We start from the raw sequence: 25459 nt of genomic DNA on the forward strand, positions 1-25459 counted from the left end.
AACAACTAAGCATGACACATTGGGAAAATCTACAAAGACAAGGTTTCCCAACCCCACAAAAATGGTACTCATGGAGTGCTGGGAACATGAACGAAATCTGAATACCAGTTTTGGGTGGATAGGCAATGGCATGGCGAGAGGTTAAGGAAGAAGTTTAGCTCCTCTGTGGTTTTTCCTGCTATCCCACCTTGGTTGCTCCCTCAGCCAGTGATAGATGTAGGGTTGCTTGAGAGGGTAAGAGATGTTGAGGAAGGAGTAGATTCAGTTGTAAGTGACCATTTAAGAACACAGTACTATGCTTTCTTGAATATATTCACAAATGGATCTAAGGACCCTAAAACAGGGAGGACAGGTGCAGCTTTTGGTGTTCCTGAGTTTAAGGTCACAGTGATAAAATGAGCAACAGATGATTTATCTGTTTACACAATGGATTTGCTGGCCATACTCTTGGCTGCAGAGTGGGTGGAGGAGGTGAGGCCAGAGAGGGTAGTCATCTTCTCTGTTACCTGTGCAGCACTGAGGAACTTAAATTCATTTGTGTCTCGGAGCAGACAAGATGTATTGTATGAGGTTTTGCAGTGCATGTATATGGTGAGACAGATGGGGGTATGTGTGATGTTCCTCTCGATACCAGCTCATATGGGAGTAGAGGGGAATGAGGAGGTGGATGTTCTCGCGAAGCAGGCTCCTAAACATTCTAATGTTGAGATCGAACTGTCAATCAGTAAAGCAGAAGCCAAATGGCAAGAGTTGTGGAAAAGGGAGGGAAAGACATCTGTATAAGATCCAGGAAAAGGTGGGGGCAGGAAGGGCTGAGACTGACTGGGACACACTAGGCTCAATAGTACATTGAAATTGGTGGGAAAACATTCGACTGGGAGGTGGGATCATTGTCAGAAGGAGATGGAGACAGTGGAACAATTTCTATTTTAGTGCCAGCAATATACATTTAGGAGGGAAAGGGAGCGATTTATTAATAGATTTAAGGAAAAATGGGGTTGAAAAGCCTAGATGAAGTGAACTGCTGGGGATATCTTCAGTGGATGTACTATTTCATTATGTATTTGAATTTTGGGTAGGATTCAGACCTTTCCTGTCACTGGTCCACACTCCAGTCCAGTAAGTGGTAGTAATGCACCTTAAAGTTGGTTGACAACCGCCATAAAATATCCACAGAAGAAGAATCTTAGCACTGTTGAGGCTATAACCCATAGGAATCCCAAACCAGGTGACTACTTTGACAACTTTATAATGGCAGAAGCATGTTGGAAGCTCTCAATGGCACTGCCCATGCTAAAACCACAGTTTCTAAACCCAAAGAAACAACATTACGAAACTTCCGGGAACGCTTGCAAAACAGACCAAACAGACTAGGCTGGGGTTTGAGAAGTCAATGAGACATGTGAAAAATACTTATTTGGTCATTTTCTCAAAATGTAATGGCACAAACTAATTAGATTCGAACCGATGTCTTCAAGGGATACTTTCGGATTTTGGCAACAAGGCCCTTTATCTACTACCCCAGAATCAGATAAACTTGTGGATAACATCTGTGCCCATTTAGAAAAGTAATATGGCAATATATTAATATTACTTATGTTTTACATACATTACATATGGAAAGTATTCAGACCCCTTGACTTTTTCTACATGTTAAGTTAAAGCCTTACTCTAAAATTGATGAAATAGTTTTCCCCCCTCAATCTACACACAATACCCCATAATACAAAGCAAAAACAGGTTTAGAAATGTTGCAAATTTATTACAAATAAAAAACTGAAGTGTTACATCATTATTCAGACCCTTTACTCAGTACTTTTCTGAAGCACCTTTGACAGTGATTACAGCATTGAGACTTTTGGAGTATGACGCTACAAGCTTGGCTCACCTGAAATGGCGCCGGAGAGGATGGCTAATGTTTTACGTGCTCCTAACCAACTTATTTTGTTAATGTTTTTGCATTGTTTGTAACTTATTTTGTACATAATGTTGCTGCTACCGTCTCTTATGCCCGAAAAAAAACCAGAACAGCGATTATTAACCACGAACTGGAAGAAGCTTTTTCCTTTAACGAGTCCGACGAGTCCGACGTGAAGGATATACTGCTTTCACGGGAACAGGCCCAATTCTCCGTCATTTGTGTGAAGAGAAGACGTAGAAAAAGGGGGTGGAGGTTGAGCTGCCTTCTGAGAATTCGTAGGCGAGCGAGTACCAATTAGAGTACCAATTCTATTGGCAAACATGCAATCATTGGAAAATAAAATCGATGAACTTCGAGCAAGATTAAACTACCAACGGGATATTAAAAACGGTAATATCTTATGTTTCACCGAGTCGTGGCTGAACGACGACATGAACAACATACAGTTGGCAGGTTTTACACTGTATTGGCAGGATAGAACAGCAGCCTCTGGTAAGTCAAGGGGTGTTGGTCTATGTATATTTGTAAACAGATGGTGCACGATATCTAAGGAAGTCTCAAGGTTTTGTTCGTCTGAGGTAGAGTATCTCATGATAAGCTGTAGACCACACTATCTACCTCGAGAGTTTTCATCTGTATTTTTCGTAGCTGTCTACATACCACCACAGACCAATCCTGGCACAAAGACCGCACTCAAAGAGCTGTATACCGCCATAAGCAAACAGGAAAACGCTCACCGGGAGACGGTGCTCCTAGTAGCCGGGGACTTTAATGCAGGGAAACTTAAATCTGTTTTACCTCATTTCTACCAGAATGTAGAATGTGCAACCAGAGGGAAAAAAACTTGAGACCACCTTTACTCCACACAGAGAAGCGTACAAAGCTCTCCCTCGCCCTCCATTTGGCAAATCTGACCAAAATGTAATCCACCTGATTCCTGCTTACAAGCAAAAATTTCAGCGGGAAGCACCAGTGACTCGGTCAATAAAAAAGTGATCAGATGAAGCAGATGCTAAGCTACAGGTCTGGTTTGCTAGCACAGACTGGAATATGTTCTGGGATTCTTCCGGTGGCAGTCACTGGCTTCATCAATAAGTACATTGATGACGTCGTCCCCACAGTGACTGTACGTACATACCCCAACCAGAAGCCATGTATTACAGGCAACATCTGCACTGAGCTAATGGGTAGAGATAACTCTTTCAAGGAGCAGGACTCTAACCCGCAAGCTTATAAGAAATTCCGCCATGCCCTCCGACGAACCATCAAACAGGCAAAGCATCAAAACAGGACTAAGATCGAATCGTACTCCACCGGCTACGACTCTCGCTGGATGTGGCAGGGCTTGCAAACTATTATAGACTACAAAGGGAAGCACAGCCAAGAGCTGCCCTGTGACACAAGCCTACCAGACGAGCTAAAATACTTCTATGCTCGCTTCGAGGCAAGTAACACTGAAACATGCATGAGAGAATCAGCTGTTCTGGACGACTGTGTGGTCACGCTCTCCCCAGCCAATGTGAGTAAGACCTTTAAACAGGTCAAAATTCACAAGGCCGCAGTGCCAGACGGATTACCAGACGTGTACTCCGAGCATGCGCTGACCAACTGGCAAGTGACTTCACTGACATTTTTAACCTCTGTCTGTCTGAGTCTGCAATACCAACATGTTTCAAGCAGACCACCATAGTCCCTGTGCCCAAGAACACTAAGGTAACCTGCCTAAATGACTACTGACCCGTAGCACTCACGTCTGGTCATGGCACACTTCAACACCATTATCCCAGAAACCCTAGACCCACTCCAATCTGCATACCGCCCTAACAGATCCACAGATGATGCAATCTCTATTGCACTTCACAACACCCTTTCCCACCTGGATCAAAGGAACACCTACAGTTGAAGTCGGAAGTTTACATACACTTAGGTTGGTATCATTAAAACTCGTTTTTCAAACACTCCACACATTTCTTGTGTAACTAACTATAGTTTTGGCATGTCAGTTAGGACATCTACTTTGTGCATGACACAAGTCATTTTTCCAACAATTGTTTACAGACAGATTATTTCACTTATAATTTACATTTAAGTCATTTAGCAGACGCTCTTATCCAGAGCGACTTACAAATTGGATTCACTGTATCACAATTCCAGTGGGTCAAAAGTTTACATAGACTAAGTTGACTGTGCCTTTAAACAGCTTGGAAAATTCCAGAAAATGATGTCATGGCTTTAGAAGCTTCTGATAGGCTAATTAACATAATTTTAGTCAATTGGAGGTGTACCTGTGGATGTATTTCAAGGCCTATGTTCAAACTCTTTGCTTGACATCATGGGTAAATCAAAAGAAATCAGCCAAGACCACAGAAAAAATATTGTAGACCTCCATAAGTCTGGTTCACCCTTGGGAGCAATTTCCAAACACCTGAAGGTACCATGTTCATCTGTACAAACAATAGTATGCAAGCATAAACACCATGGGATCACACAGCTGTCATACCGCTCAGGAAGGAGACACGTTCTGTCTCCTAGAGATGAACGTACTTTGGTGCGAAAAGTGCAAATCAATCCCAGAGCAATAGCAAAAATCTGTGTGAACATGCTGGAGGAAACAGGTACAAAAGTATCTATGTCCACAATAAAACAAGTCCTATATCGACACAAGCTGAAAGGCCGCTCAGCAAGGAAGAAGCCACTGCTCCAAAACTGCCATGAAAAAGCCAGACTACGGTTTGCAACTGCACATGGGGACAAAGATCGTACTTTTTTGAGAAATGTCCTCTGGTCTGATGAAACAAAAACAGAACTGTTTGGCCATAATGACCATCGTTATGTTAGGAGGATAAAGGGGGAGGCATGCAAGCCGAAGAACACCATCCCAACCGTGAAACACGGGGGTGGCAGCATCATGTTGTGGGAGTGCTTTGCTGCAGGAGGGACTGGTGCACTTCACAAAATAGATGACATCATGAGGGGGGGAAATTCTGTGGATATATAGAAGCAACATCTCAAGACATCAGTCAGGAACTTAAAGCTTGGTCGCATATGGTTCTTCCAAATGGACAATGACCCCAAGCATACTTCCAAAGTCGTGGGAAAATATATTAAGGACAACAAAGTCAAGGTATTGGAGTGGCCATCACAAAGCCTTGACCTCAATCCCATAGAAAATGTGTAGGCAGAACTGAAAAAGCGTGTGTGAGCAAGGAGGCCTACAAACCTGACTCAGTTACACCAGCTCTGTCAGGAAGAATGGGCCAAAATTCACCAACTTATTGTGGGAAGCTTGTGGAAGGCTACCTGAAACGTTTGACCCAAGTTAAACAATTTAAAGGCAAGCGTTCACTCTACTGTTATTCTGACATTTCACATTCTTAAAATAAAGTGCTAACTGACCTAAAAAACAGGGAATTTTTATTAGGATTTAACGTCAGGAATTGTGAAAAACTGAGTTTGAATGTGTTTGGCTAAGGTGTGTGTAAACTTCCGACTTCAACTGTATGTAAGAATGCTATTCATTGACTACAGCTCAGCATTCAGCACCATAGTGCCCTCAAAGCTCATCAATAAGCTAAGGACCCTGGGACTAAACATATCCCTCTGCAACTGGATCCTGGACTTCCTGAATGGCCGCCCCAGGTGGTAAGGGTAGGTACCAACACATCCGCCACGATTATCCTCAACATGGGGGCCCCTCAGGGGTGCGTGCTCAATCCCCTCTTGTACTCCCTGTTCACGCATGACTGTGCGGCCAGGCACAACTCCAACACCACCTTTAAGTTTGCCGATGACACAACGTAGGCCTGATCACTTTACACGAGGAGACAGCCTATAGGTAGGAGGTCAGAGTTCTGGCCGTGTGGTGCCAGGACAACAACCTCTCCCTCAACGTGATCAAGACAAAGGAGATGATCGTGGACTACTGGAAAAAGAGGACTGCGCACGCCCCCATTCTCAACGACGGGGCTGTAGTGGAGCAGGTTGAGAGCATCAAGTTCCTTGGTGTCCACATCACCAACAAACTAATATGGTCCAAGCACACCAAGACAGTCGTGAAGAGGGCACAAAAAAACATTTTCCCCCGCACGAGACTGAAAAGATTTGGGTCCTCAGAACCTCACAAGGTTCTACAGCTGCACCATCGAGAGCATTCTGACTGGTTTCATCACTGCCTGGTATGGCAACTGCTCGGCCTCTGACCGCAAGGCACTACAGAGGGTAGTGCGTACGGCCCAGTACATCACTGGGGCCAAGCTTCCTGCCATGCTGGACCTCCATACCAGGCAGGTACCAACACCAGAGGAAGGCCCTAAAAATTGTCAAAGACTCCAGCCACCCTAGTCATAGACTGTTCTCTCTGCTACCGCATGGCAAGAGGTACCGGAGCGCCAAGTCTAGGTTCAAGAGGCTTCTAAACAGCGTCGACCCCCAATCCATAAGACTCCTGAACATCTAATCAAATGGCTACCCAGACTATTTGCATTACCCCCCGCTTACACCACTGCTACTCTTATCTATTCATAGTCACTTTAAAAGCTCTACTTTTAAATGATGATCTCAATTACTTCAACTAAAAAGTGCCCCTGCACATTGACTTTGTATCGGTACCCCCTGTATATAGTCTCGCTATTGTTATTTTACTGCTGCTCTTTAATTATTCGTAACTTTTTTATTTCTTATACTTTTTTTTAGGTATTTAGGTATTTTTTTAATTGCTTTGTTGGTTAGGGCTTGTTAGTAAGCATTTCATTGTAAGGTAGTCGGCATATTTTAATTTGATTTGGGGAGTTTCTCCCATTCTTCTCTGCAGATCCTCTCAATCTCTGTCAGGTTGGATGAGGAGCGTCGCTGCACATCTTTTTTCAGGTCTCTCCAGAGATGTTTGATCGGGTTTAAGTTCGTTCTATGGCTGGGCCACTCAAGGACATTCAGAGAAGCTACTCCTGCGTTGTCTTGGCTGTGTGCTTAGGGTCGTTGTCCTGTTGGAAGGTGAAACTTCGCCCCAGTCTGAGGTCCTGAGTCACCTGGAGCAGATTTTCATCAAGGATCTCTCTGTACTTTGCTCCGTTCATCTTTGACTAGATACTGACAAGTTGCATGATGCTGCCACCACCATGATTCACCATAGGGATGGTGCCAGGTTTCCTCCAGACGTGACGCTTGGCATTCATGCCAAAGAGTTCTATCTTGGTTTCATCAGACCAGAGAATCTTGTTTCTCATGGTCTGAGAGTCTTTAGCTACCTTTTTGGCAAAAACCAAGCGGGCTGTTATGTGCCTTTTACTGAGGAATGGCTTCCGTCTGGCCACTCTACAATGAAGGCCTAATTTGTTGGAGTGCTACATAGATGGTTGTCCTTCTGAAAGGTTCTCCCATCTCCACTGAGGAACTCTAGAGCTCTGTCTGAGTGACCATCAAGTTCTTGGTCACCTCCTTGACCAAGGCCCTTCTCCCCGATTGCTCAGTTTGGCCGGGGCGGCCAGCTCTAGGAAAAGACTTGGTGGTTTCAAACTTCTTCCATTTAAGAAAAATGGAGGCCACTGTGTTCTTGGGGACCTTCAATGCTGCAGACACTTTTTGGTACCCTTCCCCAGATCTGTGCCTTGACACAATCCTGTCTCTGATCTCTACAGACAATTCCTTCAACCTCATGGCTTGGTTTTTGCTCTGACATAAACTGTGGGACCTTATATAGACAGGTGTTTGCTTTTCCAAATCATGTCCAATCAATTGTATTTACCACAGGTGGACTCCAATCAAGATGGAAAACATCTCAAGGATGACCAATGGAAACAGGATGCACCGTAGCTCAATTTCAAGACTCATAGCAAAGTGTCTAAATACTTATGTAAATAAAGTATTTCAGTTATAATTTTTTTAATACATTTGCAAAAATGTCTAAAAACCTGTTTTCCCTTCATCATTATGGGGTATTGTGTGTAGATCGATTTTAATCCATTTTAGAATACGGCTGTAACGTAACAAATGTGGAAAAAGTCAAGGGGTCTGAATACTTTCCGAAGGCACTGTATATCAGGATTTTATGCTCATATATACAGATGGATCAAAAGATCCATGGACATGTCACACTGGGTCCGCCTTTGTTGTACAGGGAAGTGGTTTTGCAGTAAGGAAACGTATTACAGACCACCTGGCTGTATGCATTGCAAAACTGATGGCTGTACTGTTGGCCTTGTAATGAGTGGTGGAAGTCAAGCCAAACATAATAGATATATGCTTTGATTCATGTACTGTGCTGATGAGTATGCAAACACTTAGCTCATATAGCTATATGAGGTACTCCAAATTCATTCACGGGTGAGACAGATGGGTGTCCAGAAGTTTTTGCTTGGGTTCCAGCCCATGTGGGGGTGAAAGGAAATGAGGAAGTAGATGTGCTAGCTAAACAGGCCTTTAGGAGAAAGGATGTGGAGTAAAACATTTTAAGAGTGTCTCAACATTTTTAAGAAAAACGGAACTGGCAGGTAGGATTTACTTCCTCCCTGTCTCTGGCCCACACTCCAGTACAGTAGGTGGCGGTAATATACCATAAAGTTGGATGCCAACCGCAGATAAACACCACAGAAATAGTATGCGTGCGCACCACCTTGTTTCCGTCACGTGAGACGATTACGAATATGGTGGAAGTGTATTTCTTGAAGTGAAGCCGCAAAAGAACCAAAACAGACCGGGATATTAAGGAAAGTTGCCTGTCACGTCTTGAACTTCTTCTACCCTTGGATTCGGGTAAGCATAACATCCGAGGTGGAAAGTCCTCAACCACAATATTTAGCCTAAACACTGGGTCAGCCAGCCACGACACAGGCTAACCTGCCAGCTTTTTATTTAATTTATTTTTTTGTATTTCGTGCTCTTGTGTTGTCACGATTAGTTGTGAGTAACCCATTCATAAATGGTATAACTATTCATAAGTTGCCAGCTGATATGTAACACGTAAACAACACAAATATTGCATCCAAGCTCTGTATCCCGGAGCAGAACGTAAATAACATTTCGCTAGCTAGCAGATAGCGGAGTTTCAAGGTTGTAATTTCACTCGTTTTGAGTTAGACTACATCTAATTTAGCCACTCAGTTAACTAGGCTAAACGCGTTAGCCTTCTTCCTTGTCAAACATGTCGGAGATACCTACACTTTGCCTTTTGCTAATGTCATGCGACTGATGGTTAACATCAAATCCTAGCGATGGCAAACAAAATGCTATCATAGTTAGCTATGTTTATGTTCTCCAGACATATTGTTATTGCGTAAAATGACGTTGGGGTTCTCTTGCTGTCATCCAGTCACATGTGTTCATAAAGCATACTATAATTTCAACAACCCCACCCTTCCAATTTGTTTGAACTGAGGGGTGGGGCTGGGTAAATGTAGCTAACCTTTCACAATGCATTGTGGGTAATGATTGGTAAGGAAGTTGTTTGGCATTTATAAGTTGTATTCTTCAAGAAACAAAGCTCTTCTTGGAATGTTGCACTCTAACCAATACTTTAAAAACAAGTAAAACATGCCTGTGTGTATATTATACTGAACAACAATATACATTCAACAATTCCAAAGATTTTACTGAGTTAAAGTTCATATATGGAAGTCATTCAATTGAAATAAATTCATTAGGACCCCATCTATGGATTTCACATGACTGGGCAGGGGTGAGGCCATGGGTGGGCCTGAGAGGGCATAGGCCCACTCACTGGCGATCTAAGCCCAGCCAATCAGAATGAGTTTTTCCCCCCCACAAAAGGGCTTTTATTACAGACAGAAATACTCAGACAGACGATCCCGCAAGTGAAGAAGCCATATCGGTAGGTCCTGGGCTGGCATGGTTACAAGTGGTCTGCGGTTGTGAGGCTAGTTGGATGTACTGCCAAATTCTCTAAAACATTTTTTTTATTTTAGCCCATGAAACATGGAACCGACAATTATATTTGTGTACAGTATAGTTGATTTTGTCAGTTCTTATGTTAACTATTAACTTGGTAGTGCGTTAGCTAAACCCAAAGACATAACCTAACCCAAACAGTAGTTTATGTGGAAAGATAGTAGTAGCCTACTAGCCTTGTCAATAAGAACCTCAGCGGCAGAGCTTTCCTGAGGTCGTGTACAGTTGCTTAAGCTGCTATTTAGCCTTTAATCAGGATCTTTTCGTCTAACCTTGGAAAATACTTAATTCGTTCTCGATTTGGACGTCACCGGTATCTAAACTCCCAAGGCTAGTTTTAGGGGGAAAGTTGGAATTTATTTATGCTCTGTTATTAAATATGTTTTTGCTGCATGAAGTAATCCAACAAGACTAGATGGTGGTGTATACCTTGTCGGATTATTTCATGGAGAAAAATGTATTTTAATTTAATTAAGGAGCATTTTCTAATTTCCAACTTTCCCCCTGCAACTAGCCATGGGAGTTTAGAAGACTTGTTGTTAGAAAATCTCTCTTTTGAATAATTCAACATACCAGCTACAAAAGCAAATGTTACATAGCTGTATTATCTAGTTAGCCTTGCATTGTGTAACAATGTAACATAGGGTAGATGCAAAAATGGTTGAACTGCAGCTTTTAACACTGACAAGGGACTTGTGACTCGAGTATAAAGGACTGACTCGTACTCCAAACCTAGGGACTTGATACTTGATTAGGATTCATGGTTTATTGACTTGACTACTGCCATCCACTACCCTACTTTTAGCCCTGAAGCAGGACTAGGTTGAAACATTACAAATAGGCCTATCCTGTAGTGTAGGCATTCAGGCATTCCAAAATTCACAACCACCTCCCAGAGCCAAATTCACAACCACCTGTAATCAACTCTAATAGCCTAGGCTGTGTTTCCACTTTTTTATTCATTTGTGCATTATCTGATATTTAGCTGAGGGAGGTAATCATTGGCTTATGGTGAGTCTGATCCTGGTCGTAGCTGATGAGTTTCTGACTAGTGAGTTACCTGGCACACAAAGCAGTCGCTCACTGTAGGCCCAGGATCAGTAGTAATAAATGATTAACTCCGGGTACAGCCAAAGTTTGTTTGTCAAGAGCTTTTTCCTCTCATTTGCACAAGGGAGAAAGGCAAGGAACATACTTTTATGGAATATAGTGTATGTAGACACTGCTTCAAATGAGTGGATTCTGCTATTTCAGCTGCATGACAGGTGTATAAAATCGAGCACACAGCCATGCAATCTCCATATACAAACATTGATAGTAGAATGGCCTTACTGAAGAGCTCAGTGACTTTCAACGTGGCACCGTCATAGGATGCCACCTTTCATCGGTTTGTCAAATTTCTGCCCTGGTCAACTGTAAGTGCTGTTATTGTGACGCGAAAACGTCCACGAGCAACATCGGCTCAGCCGCGAAGTGTTAGGCCACAGAAGCTCACAGAACGGGAACTGCGAGTGATGATGCGCGTAAAAATCGGCTGTACTCGTTTACAACACTCACTACCAAGTTCCAAACTGCCCCTGGAAGCAATGTCAGCATAATAACTGTTTTGTCAGGAGCTTTATGAATTGGGTTTCCATGGCCGAGCAGCCGCACGTGAGCCTAAGATCACCATGAGCAATGCCAAGCGCCGGCTGGAGTGATGTAAAGCTTGCCGCCATTAAACTCTGGAGCAGTGGAATCTCGTTCTCTGGAGTGATGAATCACGCTTCACCATCTGGCAGTCCGATGGACAAATCTGGGTTTGGCGGATGCTACCTGCCCCAATGCATAGTGCCAACTGTAAAGTTTGGTGGATGAGGAATAATGGTCTGGGGCTGTTTTTCATGGTTCGGGCTAGGCCCCTTAGTTCCAATTAAGGGAAATCTTAACGCTAAAGCATACAATGACATTCTAGACTATTCTGTGCTTCCAACTTTGTGGCAACAGTTTGGGGAAGGCCCTTTCCTGTTTCAGCATGACAATGCCCCTGTACACAACACAAGTTCCATACAGAAATGGTTTGTTGAGATCGGTGTGGAAAAACTTGGAATGGCCTGCACAGAGCCTTGATCTCAACCCCACCAAACACCTTTGGGATGAATTGGTACGCCGACTGCGAGCCAGGTCTAATCGCCCATGATTTTGGAATGATATGTTCGAGCAGCTGTCCACATTCTTTTGGTCATGTACTGTGCATTTGGAAAGTATTCAGACCCCTCGACTTTTTCAACATTTTGAAATAAAACATTTACATAAGTACTCAGTACTTTGTTGAAGCACCTTTGGCAGCAATTACACCCCAAGTCTTTTTAGATATGACGCTACAAGATTGGCACACCTGTATTTGGGGAGTTTCTCCCATGCTTCTCTGCAGATCCTGTCAAGCTCTGTCAGGTTGGATGAGGAGCGTCACTGCACAGCTATTTTCAGGTCTCTCCAGAGATGTTGGATCGTGTTCAAGTCTGGGCTCTGGCTCAGGCACTCAAGGACATTCAGAGACTTGTCCCAGAGCCACTCCTGCATTGTCTTGGCGGTGTACTTAGGGTCGTTGTCCTGTTGGAAGGTGAACCTTTGCCCCGGTCTACTGTCCTGAGCGCTCTGGAGTGTTCATCTTTCCCTCAATCGTGACTAGTCTCCCAATCCCTGCCACTGAAAACATCCCCACAGCATGATGCTGCCTCCATGCTTCACCGTAGGGATGGAGCCAGGTTTCCTCCAGACGTGACTCTAGGTATTCAGGCCAAATAGTTCAATCTTGGTTTCATCAGACCAGAGAATCTTGTTTTCTCCTGGTTTGTTTTGGCAAACTTCAAGAGGGCTGTCATGTGCCTTTTACCGTGGAGTGGCTTCCGTCCGGCCGCTCTACCCTAAAGAACTGATTGGTGGAGTGCTGCAGAGATGGAAGGTTCTCCCATCTCCACAGAGGAACTCTAGAGCTCTGTCAGAGGGACAGTTCTTGGTCACCTCCCTGACCAAGGCCCTTCTCCCCCGATTGCTCAGTTTGGCTGGAGCGGCCAGGTCAAGGATGAGTCTTGGTGGTTCCAAACCTCTTCCATTTCAGAATGATGGAGGCCACTGTGTTCTTGGGGACCTTCAATGCTGCGGAAATGTTTTGGTACCCTTCCCCAAATCTGTGCCTCAACACAATCCTGTCAACAGCTGGACCTTTCTATATTGACAGGTGTGCCTTTCCAAATCATGTCCAATCAATTGAATTTACCACAGGTGGACTCCAATCAAGTTGTAGAAACATCTCAAGGATGATCAATGGAAACAGGATGCACCTGAGCTCAATTTCGAGTCTCATAGCAAAGGGTCTGAATACTTATGTAAATAAGGTATTTCTGTTTTTAATTTTAGTTCATCTGCAACAATTTCAAAAAAACTGTTTTTGCTTTGTCATTATGGGGTATTGTGTGTAGATTGAAGAGGAAATAAAATATTTTTTTCACTTTAAGAATAAGGCTGTAACGTAGCAATATATGGAAAAAGCCAAGGGGTCTGAATGCACTGTAGTGTACATTATGCACAGTGAGGTAACCACAAACCAGGAATGAGGACTAGCCTATGATTCCTGGTGCTACTTTCGCCAGTTTGATTTTCCCTAGAAAGTTAGTTGTGGGGTGGTATCACACTCGAGGCATTTTCCAGAGAACAGTTATTTGTAAATGGGCAATTCCACAGTAACAGACGGACACTGGGACTTTTTCACTTTAAAATACATTTCAAACAAACCAATGATTGCCAAGTTAAACAAACCATACTATGCATAAGGACTACCTTCAACAATTTCCACTGAGATTTTTACAAAACCACATTCACTTCAAGAACAGTGCAGATGCAAAGTTGGGTAATAGAATGAGGACACAAACAGCACAAACCGTCATTCTGTTATCAAACTTTGCATCTGCAATGTTCTTCAAAGTAGTCCTTGTGCATAGAGTTGTATGGTTTCTTTAACTTTGCAATTGTTTTTGTTTGACATTCATTTTAAAGTGACACATCTGAATCTGTCACTTTGTTACTGTAGAATTACCTAAATGACTCTTAGGAATCTTATAACTATACATCTGTGCTCGGTAAGTTTGACGCCGACTTCCATGTACTTATAGAGAAGACTAGCCTAGTCAGAGAAGGGTAGGTACAAGCATAACCGTATTACACCTTTTAACTAATAGCAATATCATTTCATTACCATTCAAAAGAGGTCTGTGTTAGTTGCTGGGTGGTAATAGTGTAACTAACAGAATGCTGACCATGATATTTTGTTGTTCCATTACAATCAGATAAGCTCACTGTAATATCATAAAGCATCTCTCACAATGCAGTGAACACAAATATTATGTCTAGAGAGAGGATAGAAAGGCTGGAACTTGCATTGCATGGAATGTGCGTTGGGCCATTGAATGGTTGACTGAGTGTGGTGTTTGTTGCAGGTATGTCATGGCCTCCAGCATTGCTAAACCAGGCCCTGGGAATGGCTACCCCATGAAGGCACAACTGCAAATTATGGGTAGGTTCTTAATCCTGATCCTTGTCATTTATTTTGGGTGTTGAAGGGCTTAGTCCATACCAAACATAGGAAATGCTCTCTCAGGGTGTGGGCGATGTTCATAAAACAGAATTGACCCGAAGTGCCCTATAATATAGTAATATATGTCATTTGGCAGATGCTTTTATCAAAAGCGACTTAGTCATGTGTGCATACATTTTTATGTATGGGTGGCGAAATCGAACCCACTACCCAGGCGTTGCAAGCACTGCGACTACTAACTGAGCTGCTGTCAAACAAACTTCTAACAGACAGTTTTCCTTCTATCTCTGCCCTAATTCACAACACTCTTCATCTCCTCAGTGCTATCAGCAAAACTGAAAGAGAACAAGAAAAACTGGTTTGGCCCCAGTCCATATGTTGAAGTTGCAGTTGACGGCCAGTCCAAAAAGACCGAAAAATGCAACAACACCCACAATCCCAAATGGAAGCAGCCGCTCACAGTGTAAGTTGTCATCGTGTTATTGTTGACAGTCAGTGTTGAGAACAAGGAACAGCCGCCTATTAATTTAACGAGTACAAATTCTCTCGCAAGTGTACAGGGTTGACTGAGGATCCACTCATGATTTAGTAGTGCCAAGTGCCAACACATCCACACAATCAATCCCTTCTTTATATAGCTCTGGAGTCTTACTCTGCAGTCCCTTCTTAATTTAAAGTCCCTCTCCAATTTCAGTATGTCTTGGTGTGTAGAATTCAGAGCAGTTATACTATGGTTGAGTAAGCTGATGCGCTTCCATAACTGTCTTTTCCTGCAACTATTCAGGGTTTAAGTAGGCAGCTGTTATAGTGGGCATGGATACTTGCTTCTATTTGTCTCCATGCTAACGCTGTTTGTATTGTCTTCAGATATTTGAAAATAATTATCTTTGACTATTTCGTGTCTGATAAACTCTCACCTAAAATGTATGCTATATTCCCAGTGAATTAACCAATGTGATCTTCATTGTATGTTTTTCTTTTATCTCGGCAATAGAATTGTCACTCCTTTCAGCAAGCTCATCTTCCGGGTATGGAGTCACCAGACATTGAAGTCGGACGTATTGTTAGGAATGGCAACTCTGGAGGTCAGCGAAACACTCAAATCCAACGACATGAATAGTGAGTGCCTTCCTTGTATCATGTTATGCATACCTTGCTTGGCTGTGTGATAAGGGCCTGTACTGTGTCTGTGCTCTCTCTCTTACATAACACAGCCACAAGCACCTCCCTCTGATTTGACTGTGTGATGTCACAGATCAGAGGCAGATGAGATTACTTCCCCTTCATAAAGAGTTCATTCAGTCCCCTGCCAATTTTCTAAATGCATTTACGACAAACCAGATTGAACATATCACACCAGTCTCCTATTTTGACAAAGCAGTAAACAATGACCGCTTAGTTTTGCAGTAGGGTAATTACTCTGTTTCTTATGGCTGTATATTTGTTTGACTCTCCTTGTATTCCTTTTACGGGAATTATCTCTCCATTACTTTTTTCCACTAGTTTGTTGAATATATATTTCATAAGGTGACAACAGAGATAATCATTGGTCATAGCCTATGTGGTATATATTCCAAGCAGTTCTTTAATGTCCCTCTTGTGTCCCAAACTCAAGGTTATCATCCTGGTGCAAAGTGGCAGGATGACTCAAAGTGCTGATAAAGGCTTTTGACAGACAAGGAGCTGAGTGGAAGGAGGCTTTTTATTACATAACCAATAGTGCTGGGGATTGCCAGGGACCTCACGATACGACATTATCATGATACTTAGGTGCTGATATGATATGTATTGTGATTGGATATTGTGATTTTATTGCAACTCGATATTCCAAACATATTGCTCACCATATATATGTCTGCTGCAGAGGGACAAGAGGGAGCCATGAGAAAATAAGTTTTCATCAGTCATGGAAATGAAAGTGCAGAAAACAAATTGGCTCCCTATTTAAAAAGAAGATGAACAAGCTATGAAGGAAAAATACTATAGTTTTGGTGCAGATACAGCCAACTAGCGCAAACATAATATTCAGCTTGACAATACGATATTTTGTCAAAAATAATATCCCGATTTGTAACTAGATTCTTTCCCCCATCTCTGATAACCAATGATTTTGTTCCATGGTGTTTTTCCTTCAGTCTCTGAGGTGGTGCAGACCCTGCAGCTGAGTGCAGACAAAGACCAGACAGATGTGGTGGGGGACCTGTCTGTCTGTCTGGACGGCATGCAAGTCGACCCAGAGATGTTTGCCTCTGCTGCCGAGGCCAACAGCCGAAGTGCGTCTGCTCTGTGCAATGTTATCCGCACTGTTATCTGTATTGATTTATGGGAGAGAGTTATGGTTTTCCCAACCTGCCCAGAAAATAAGTTCCAGTATGTTCAGTTCACAACTTTATGTTTGTGTTTCTGATCTCAGGTACGTCAAATGGGGAATCGCAACACAACGGGGATCATGATGTGAGGTAAGCCTATTATTCCTGGTTACTGTGGTAATGATGGTCTTGCTTATGGACAGAGTTAATAGTTGACCTTGTGGCAGGCGGAGTAGAGACTGCTCTCCTTCTGTGGATGGTTTGGAGCACAGAGCTTCCCCAACTGGGCGTGCGGTCGCAGTGAACGGCACAGGGTCTCCCGCTCTGTCAGCAGGGGGCTCCAAGGGGAACCCTCTACGGCCCCCCAGGCCCTCCCGACCCCCACCACCCACCCCACGCAGACCAACCTCCTCTCCAGGTGAGTGGGTCAACCTCTTAGCCCATTTTAAACCAACACTAATGCTCCTGGGGATTTTATGACATGGTATTTTGCTTTATGCTTCGTTTTGTGTGCATTTGTAAGATAATGTGGCAGAAAACAACCATTTAGTGTCGTTTTCTCAAACTCACTCAATCTTTTTTCTCATTCAATGGTTTTTGGCAGCATCCTCTAATAGTTCCATACCAACTGAAGGAAGCGATGGCCCCAGCTCAGAAACCCCAGTCCGTATGCCTGCACCTGCAGTACCAGCCGCAGACCCCAATGCCCCACCCCCTACACACGACCAGAGCCAAGCAATAGCAGCCAGACAAGCAGCCAGTGTTGCCCCAGGCACCCCCAGAGTCCCCACTGTCGCTGCAGGCCCACTGCTTCCTGGGTAAGGGTCAAGCCATCCATGTTGATCGGTCTGGCAGTAACACTCAGTCAGTCAGTTAGTGGTGTCAATACAACTCTCAGGAGTTCATCTGACTGTTATGTTCTGTTAAACTGAAGATGTGAGCAAGAGAGCTGTTTGAAATATGTCTGCTGCGACTGCTTACCAACTGCAATTACCTGTTATTATTGCTCTAGGCTTACTTAGTCTCATCATTTTTATACTTTAACTCTAAACTACCTGACGTGATTTGGATTCTAGCTTTTTTAACCGGTAGACTGTTTTATAAGTGTTAACATTTTCTTTGAATCGCGTGTTGCTGTGAAGATGGGAGCAGAGGGTGGATCAGAACGGAAGGCTGTATTTTGTAGATCATGTGGAAAAGAGGACAACGTGGGAGCGGCCTGAGCCTCTACCTTCTGGGTAACTCCCCTTACATATCCTGTGTCTTCATACTCAACTGATACTCAAACTACAATATATGTTCTACATGCAGTATTCAAATGCATTTTTCCTACCCCCATACTAACACAGAGAATAGTGTCTTTGTTACTAGAGGATAGTAAATGCCAAAGCTCTTATACAGTCTCCCCTGTTCCTCTTTGCCCTGTGTGTAGGTGGGAGCGGCGAGTGGACCCCATGGGCAGGGTCTACTTTGTAGACCACATCACCAGAACTACCACCTGGCAACGGCCCACTATGGAGACGGTACGGAACTATGAACAGTGGCAGCACCAACGCAACCAGCTACAGGGTGCCATGCAGCAGTTCAACCAGCGCTTCATATTTGGAGTGAATGGGGTAAGTGGGAACTCTGACTGGTCAAATCAAGTGCTCAGTTCCTTCAATAACAGTACTGAACAGTTGTGAAACACTCAACAGATGAAGATTTTTAATAAATGGGGCAAGCTGCTATTTGCACTGTGAAATGATAATGCCATCAAATGGATTGGGTAATTTACAGGAAGTTTATTAGGAACAAAAGAACTAAAGGGGGATGCTACCTCACCCCTTGCTTTTTTTAGCCAAATGAGCTAGCTGGCAAGCCAGACATATTATCTTCCTATAACTGCGAAATGTAATTAATTGGGCCTTGCTGTAGTGTTCAGACAATCTATTAGTGTTTGTGTCAGCCTTATCAGATTGTCTGCTTCTCTTAATTCTTTACATATTGTGCTGTAAACAGTTTCCCCTTTTTCAGTTGGTGATATTTGACCAATCTTGATCAGTTGACAGTTTAATTTTTAAACTTTGTTCAAATATTATTCCTTATTTTCTCTGGTGCACTGAAGCTCCAGGACCAGGTTCCAGCCACTGAGAATAAGCAGTTTGATCCCCTGGGCCCGCTGCCACATGGATGGGGTAAGATCTCACTCACTACCTCACATCGCACAGATTAATTAAATGTTTTCTAGAATTTTTCATGAACTGATTTACGTCCTCAGAGAAAAGAACTGACAGCAACGAGAGAGTGTACTTTGTCCAACACACCACACGGACTACACAGTGGGAGGACCCTCGCACTCAGGGGTGAGAAGTTCATCTGTGCTACTCTTAGTGCAGATATGTATTCTAACAGCTACTTTTAACCTCAGTGGGGGCTATCCTGGTAAGATTAGCTCAGCCCCTGGTTCTAGTACTCTCCACATGCCCATGTGCTGGAACTGAAGTGTTAATTCAGACATTGTGCAGATCTGTGTCTGACTCTTGGTCCTAGTGATGACAGACTCTCTCTCTCGCTCTCCCTCTCTCTCAGGCTGCTGAATGAAAAGCCTCTTCCAGAGGGCTGGGAGATGAGGTTCACTGTCGACGGCATCCCATACTTTGTGGACCATAACAGGAGAGCCACTACATACATCGACCCTCGCACTGGAACATCCTCACTGTACGTCACAAGATTCCATTCACTTGATATAAAAGCATTGGGCTACCACTCTAACTAAACCATTTTTCTTGAGGCCATATTTTAGACTAAAACTAAGCTGTATGTAGCAAACACGGTTCTGTTTGAGACTGTTTTAGGTCTAAACTAGACTGGTGATGGAAGTGTTGCTACTAATAACAACCCTTTGTGTTCTACAAATGTCAAATAAGGATGACTAAAATGGGCTGAACCGATACTGTACTGTCTGTATCTTTTAGTATTGTAATGAGCCACACCTGAGGGATGATGGTGTACTGTCAACATGACTGCTCTCTGTGCAGCAGTGACTTTGCTTAGCTCTATTCTCCAACTAACAGGAATTACCTGTTTGGTGCCTTTCACAGTACTGAGGTTATTGATATTTCCCCTCTAGCTGTTTCAGTCTGCTCACATGTAGCATGTTTTGGCTGAAATAATTGTCATTATCTAGCCATTTGTTATTTCTGAAGAGAGTAGTGAACACATACCATTGTCTGTCTGGGGTCTATGATTTGACATTATTGGATAGTTCTCATAAACTATAGTAAAAGCCAGGTAATCTGACAAGGCTGATTTGTGTTTTGGCCATGATGTGTGACAATGTGTGCCTTGTTCCTTCCCTCTTACTATAAAACAGTGAAAACGGGCCCCAGATTACTTACGTTCGAGACTTTAAAGCCAAAGTCCAGTACTTCAGATTCTGGTGCCAGGTAGGTGTCATGCCTTCTGAGTTTGAGTGGTTGAACATTGTCATTGTTTTTATGATCAACAGAACCACATGAATTCTAATACAGTGACCCAATTAAATGAAAATGATGACCTGTTATTTCTGTTGGCCCGTTCTGAAAAAAGTCACATGCTTCAAAATCACTTATGATTTCCTCTTCTTCTTGTCCAGCAATTGTCAATGCCTCAGCACATCAAGATCACTGTCACCCGCAAAACCCTGTTTGAGGACTCGTTCCAACAAGTGAGTAAACATCCTCCCAAATGATCATGCTGACACTGACATATGTTGTCCATATTAATTTGACTCTTTCTGTTGTAGATAATGAGCTTCAATGCGCAGGACCTCCGCAGGAGACTATGGATCATATTCCCTGGGGAAGAAGGCCTCGATTATGGTGGGGTGGCAAGGTAAAGCTCTAATGTGCTCTTGTACAGTCATTGCACTCCAATAAATAATATGTCGTTGTAGTGATGAAGTTGCCTTTGGTCAAAGTTTCAGCTATTTGAATTGCCTTGTAAAATATCCTAGATCAGTGGTTGTCTACCAGTTATTTGACCACGTTATAAAGTATGGTGTTAGCTGGATGCTTGCAGAGAGGTATTGTGATGATTATCAATTTCTTCCTCTGTAGGGAGTGGTTTTTCCTGCTGTCTCACGAGGTGCTGAACCCCATGTACTGCCTATTTGAATATGCTGGGAAGGACAACTACTGCCTGCAGATCAACCCTGCCTCATACATCAACCCTGACCACCTCAAATACTTTAAATTCATTGGACGCTTCATCGCTATGGTAACTATTTTGAGTTACTAAGTTCAACTTTTTCTAATGCAATGTGATCTGTTTGCAAGTGCAAAGATCTGATGCAGTTCTATATTTTTAGATGTTAACTTCCTGATCTCTTTTCCCAGGCTCTTTTTCATGGGAAGTTCATTGACACAGGCTTCTCGCTGCCGTTCTACAAGCGCATGCTGAACAAGCCATGGGCACTGAAAGATCTTGAGTCCATTGACACAGAATTCTACAATTCTCTTATCTGGATTAAGTGAGTCTTCTGCGGAAGCTGTACTGATATTAACTTTGGTTGTAACGGATGTTAATGTTTGTTCAATGTTTTGGTCCCATTTTTCTTAACACAGAAAACAACAACTCTTTCATTAAGTCGCTGACACATGTCTTTGTCATCTTTTTGTGTACTTTAGGGAGAATGACATCGAGGAGTGTGGCCTGGAGATGTACTTCTCTGTGGACAAAGAGATTCTGGGTGAAATTACCACTCATGAGCTCAAGCCGGACGGTGGCGAGGTCCTGGTCACTGAGGAGAACAAGGGGGAGTATATTAGGTCGGTCTCAGCGTATGGCCGCCTTCTCCCCTCTTGGTACCTCTGACCCCTTTTCACTACTGTCCTGGTGTGTGGTGCCTTGATGGTCTGCGTTTCTCCCCCAGGCTTGTAGCAGAGTGGAGGTTGTCCAGAGGTGTGGAGGAGCAGACCCAGGCCTTCTTTGAGGGTTTCAACGAGGTCCTCCCACAGCAGTACCTGCAGTACTTTGACGCCAAAGAACTGGAGGTATGGGTCTTAGTTTGGCCTACTTATTTACACCAGGTTCCCAATATTCACTCTGGTAAAGATCAGTTGTTCCAACGCATGTTCCATTGAACCAATTGTGACGTGTCCACTTCCTGCAGGTGATGCTGTGTGGGATGCAGGAGATCGACCTGACAGACTGGCAGAGGAACACCATCTACAGACACTACGCACGCAGCAGCAAGCAGGTCCTCTGGTTCTGGCAGGTCAGTGTTACTCCTCACCTGTGCTACAGTCAGATGCCACATCTCCTCAGTATCATTACATTCAGATCACGCGCGAAAGAACATGCCTGGACATGCTGTACCCTCCTGTACTTTCCTTCCAGCTCATCAAAGAGATGGACAACGAGAAGCGGATGAGGCTCCTCCAGTTCGTCACAGGCACCTGTCGCCTTCCTGTTGGAGGCTTTGCTGACCTATTGGGTAAGTTTGAGGCTGTTCCTTCCCCTCATGGGCGGATGACAAATACAATCTGCAGAGGTAAAAGATAATGAAACATAACATTGTTCCCTTTTTACCTGTAAATAGATGGGTTAGTGACTTACATATTTGGTTTCGTAGGGAGCAATGGCCCGCAGAAGTTCTGCATTGAGAAGGTGGGAAAGGAGAACTGGCTGCCCAGAAGTCACACCTGGTGAGTACTGTATGGAAGAGTCAAGGTTAAAACAGAGTAAAGGCTTCATTCGACAGATAAAGAACCTGCCCCTCTTTCCCCCTTTTCTAGCTTCAATCGATTGGATCTGCCTCCTTACAAAAGCTATGAGCAGCTGAAGGAGAAATTGATGTTTGCGATTGAAGAGACTGAGGGCTTTGGGCAGGAGTGATCTAGCAACCGATCGATAGACACAGGAGTGTGGTCTTCGTTTGTCAGTGTTTAAGCCAGGGAGCCTCTCGAAGACTGGCGTCTGTGTAAGCGTGTTTGTGCGTGCGTGCTGTTGAAGGGAGAGACCTTGCTCTAAAATATTGGAAGCATATTAGAGGTGGTTATTGATCCACAAGAGTAAACTGCTCCCGTCTCATAGAATGTGTGCCCCTCCCCTCATCATGTATTAATGCTGGAAACTCACCCTTAATAACATCATATCATATATGGGACAGGGTTATCAGCAGCATCGGTCCCACCACTTTCTGACTAGCCCAACACTGACTTTGAGGAAAATGTTGTAATTTCATCATAAAAAAAATTTAATAAATAAAATAAAAAAATCTTGTCTGATAAGACAATGGCCAGATCCAGAAGGTGCACTGCACATGCTTTAAAATAGAACAGTTCTTCCGTTCAAGGCTCCTTAGCATTTATCTGTGAATCAATAAAATATTGCACGGGACAATATTGGCGCCTACATTTATAAAGGTACATGGATGTGGCTCTACTATGACCCTAGTTTTATAGGGCATTGTGACATGATAAAATGTAATCTCTTTAAGTATTCTGGGGAATAGGAAGTGTGAAATGTTTGTGTCCAGAATATTGCCTTGATGTCTTGGCTGATTTGAGATTTAACCAAGTTGTGTGCTAAGGTTGTGCCTGTGAAGACTAAAACAGGTAGCTTTTAAAAGAGATTTTTAACAAACTGATTTATCCATTTTATATTAATGGGAGATGTTTATCTGGCCGTGGCAAAGGCATGGGAACGTCGGTGAGAATACATTTTGTTTGTTTTTCTGGGTTGATTTTGAATGGAAATCCTAGGGAAGTTGATGTGTAAATAATGATCATTTATGGTGCATTGCAAATAAAAAGTCAGCTCCTATTTTTGTCTCCAGATTTATCCTTAATGCAACTTAAACTGCTCTCCCTGTATATGAAACCATGTAAATTGTGTTAATAACAAATTAATTTCATTTTGTAAAATAAAAATGGCGTTAGTAATAAGGGGTGTATTGTGAAACGCCATTTGAAAAAAAAAAATCCCCCTGTTTTGATTTATATGTACATTATGAATTTGTGTAAAAGAAAATATATAAAAAAATATCAAATTCTATGGGTTTAGTGTTTTCCTTTTGTGGTGTTACTGTGGTAGTGACGTCTGTTTAGTTTTCAATCTAGTTAAACGAGTGAAACGGCTTCAAATCATGGCTATCCATTTTGAATATTTTCATTTGAGCTAAATGCAGCGTATTATACATAGAGTGCATGCCTTAAGATTCATTCATAGAATGTTATATACAAAAATAGAATTGGTACCTCCAAAGGAAGTCAGGAATCTGCACGATAGATTTACTGTACATGCGGCAGGTGAAAAAATTGACATCTGCGAATGGATGAGATACAGTGCCTGCAGAAAGTATTTATAGCCCTTGACTTTACCACATTTTGTGTTACAGCCTGAATTCAATATGGATCAAATGTTTTTCTCACCCATCTACATACAATACCCCATGAAAGTAAAAACATGTTTTTATAGATTTTTCCTAATTTATTAAAAATGAAATGCAGAAAAATCGAAATTACCTAAGTATTCAGACCACTGAGTCATTACTTTGTAGAAGCACCTTTAGCAGTGATTACAGCGGAGTCTTTCTGGGTAAGTCTTTAAGAGCTTTTCACACATGGATTGTGCAGCATTTGCCCATTATTCTTTTCAACATACTTCAAGCTCTGTCAAATTGGTTATTGATCATTGCTATACAACCATTTCCAGGTCTTGCCGTAGATTTAAGTCAATTGTAACTCGGCCACTCAACATTCACTGTCTTCTTGGTAAGCAACTCAAGTGTAGATTTGGCCTTTGTGTTTTAGGTTATCCTGCTGAAAGGTGAATTCATCTTCCAGTGTCTTGGAAAGCAGACAACCAGGTTTTCCTCTAGGATTTTGCCAGTGCTAAGCTCCATTCTGTCTTTTTAATCCTGAAAAACTTCCCAGTCCTTAACTATTTACAAGCAAACACATAAATCAAATCAAATGTATTTATATAGCCCTTTGTACATCAGCTGATATCTCGAAGTGCTGTACAGAAACCCAGCCTAAAACCCCAAACAGCAAGCAATGCAGGTGCAGGTGGCTAGGAAAAACTCCCTAGAAAGGCCAAAACCTAGGAAGAAACCTAGAGAGGAACCAGGCTATGAGGGGTGGCCAGTCCTCTTCTGGCTGTGCCGGGTGGAGATTATAACAGAACATAGCCAAGATGTTCAAATGTTCATAAACAATAGGGTAGGGTTAGAGGCAGAGAATCCCAGTGGAGAGAGGGGAACCGGCCAGGCAGAGACAGCAAGGGCGGTTCGTTGCTCCAGAGCTTTTCCGTTCACCTTCACACTCCTGGGCCAGACTACACTCAATCATATGACCCACTGAAGAGATGAGTCTTCAGTAAAGACTTAAAAGTTGAGACCGAGTCTGTGTCTCTCACATGGGTAGGCAGACCATTCCATAAAAATGGAGATCTATAGGAGAAAGCCCTGCCTCCAGCTGTTTTGCTTAGAAATTCTAGGGACAATTAGGAGGCCTGCGTCTTGTGACCGTAGCGTACGTGTAGGTATGTACGGCAGGACCAACTCGGAAAGATAGGTAGGAGCAAGCCCATGTAACGCTTTGTAGGTTAACAGTAAAACCTTGAAATCAGCCCTTGCCTTAACAGGAAGCCAGTGTAGGGAGGCTAGCACTGGAGTAATATGATCAAATTTTTTGGTTCTAGTCAGGATTCTAGTAGCCGTATTTAGCACTAACTTAAGTTTATTTAGTGCTTTATCCGGGTTGCCGGAAAGTAGAGCATTGCAGTAGT

At 43.0% G+C, this 25459-nt stretch overlaps 1 protein-coding gene across 2 annotated transcripts; it reads left to right on the top strand.

Moving 5' to 3' along the window:
- The first annotated feature begins 8522 nt into the window (after window positions 1-8522).
- LOC139557419 (E3 ubiquitin-protein ligase Itchy-like) lies at window positions 8523-23720 on the top strand. Of its 2 annotated transcripts, none has more exons than XM_071372203.1 (24): window positions 8523-8668; window positions 14296-14372; window positions 14715-14856; window positions 15388-15512; window positions 16529-16666; window positions 16807-16852; window positions 16930-17120; window positions 17307-17520; window positions 17845-17940; window positions 18135-18318; window positions 18810-18879; window positions 18963-19047; window positions 19274-19402; window positions 20058-20130; window positions 20319-20390; window positions 20469-20557; window positions 20782-20941; window positions 21061-21194; window positions 21352-21492; window positions 21597-21717; window positions 21837-21941; window positions 22064-22160; window positions 22299-22371; window positions 22462-23720. In XM_071372203.1, exons 2-24 carry the CDS (start codon window positions 14303-14305, stop codon window positions 22559-22561), a joined length of 2655 nt encoding a protein of 884 aa, XP_071228304.1. In that variant the 5' UTR covers window positions 8523-8668; window positions 14296-14302; the 3' UTR covers window positions 22562-23720. The 2 variants fall into 2 exon arrangements, with proteins under 2 accessions (XP_071228304.1, XP_071228305.1); XM_071372204.1 differs by lacking the exon at window positions 8523-8668 and adding an exon at window positions 9721-9743.
- The last annotated feature ends 1739 nt before the right edge of the window (window positions 23721-25459 follow it).

The sequence above is a fragment of the Salvelinus alpinus genome, chromosome 28, assembly GCF_045679555.1.
Source record: "Salvelinus alpinus chromosome 28, SLU_Salpinus.1, whole genome shotgun sequence".
Classification (NCBI taxonomy): Eukaryota; Metazoa; Chordata; class Actinopteri; order Salmoniformes; family Salmonidae; genus Salvelinus; species Salvelinus alpinus.

What these genes read in the sequence shown, in the direction of transcription:
- LOC139557419 (XM_071372203.1), top strand. Translation starts at nt 14,303, where the DNA reads ATGGCCTCCAGCATTGCTAAACCAGGCCCTGGGAATGGCTACCCCATG. An exon ending in AACGGGGATCATGATGTGAG is followed by an intron (nt 16,853 to 16,929) that starts GTAAGCCTATTA and finishes ACCTTGTGGCAG; the next exon opens with GCGGAGTAGAGACTGCTCTC. An exon ending in ACTTCAGATTCTGGTGCCAG is followed by an intron (nt 20,131 to 20,318) that starts GTAGGTGTCATG and finishes CTTCTTGTCCAG; the next exon opens with CAATTGTCAATGCCTCAGCA.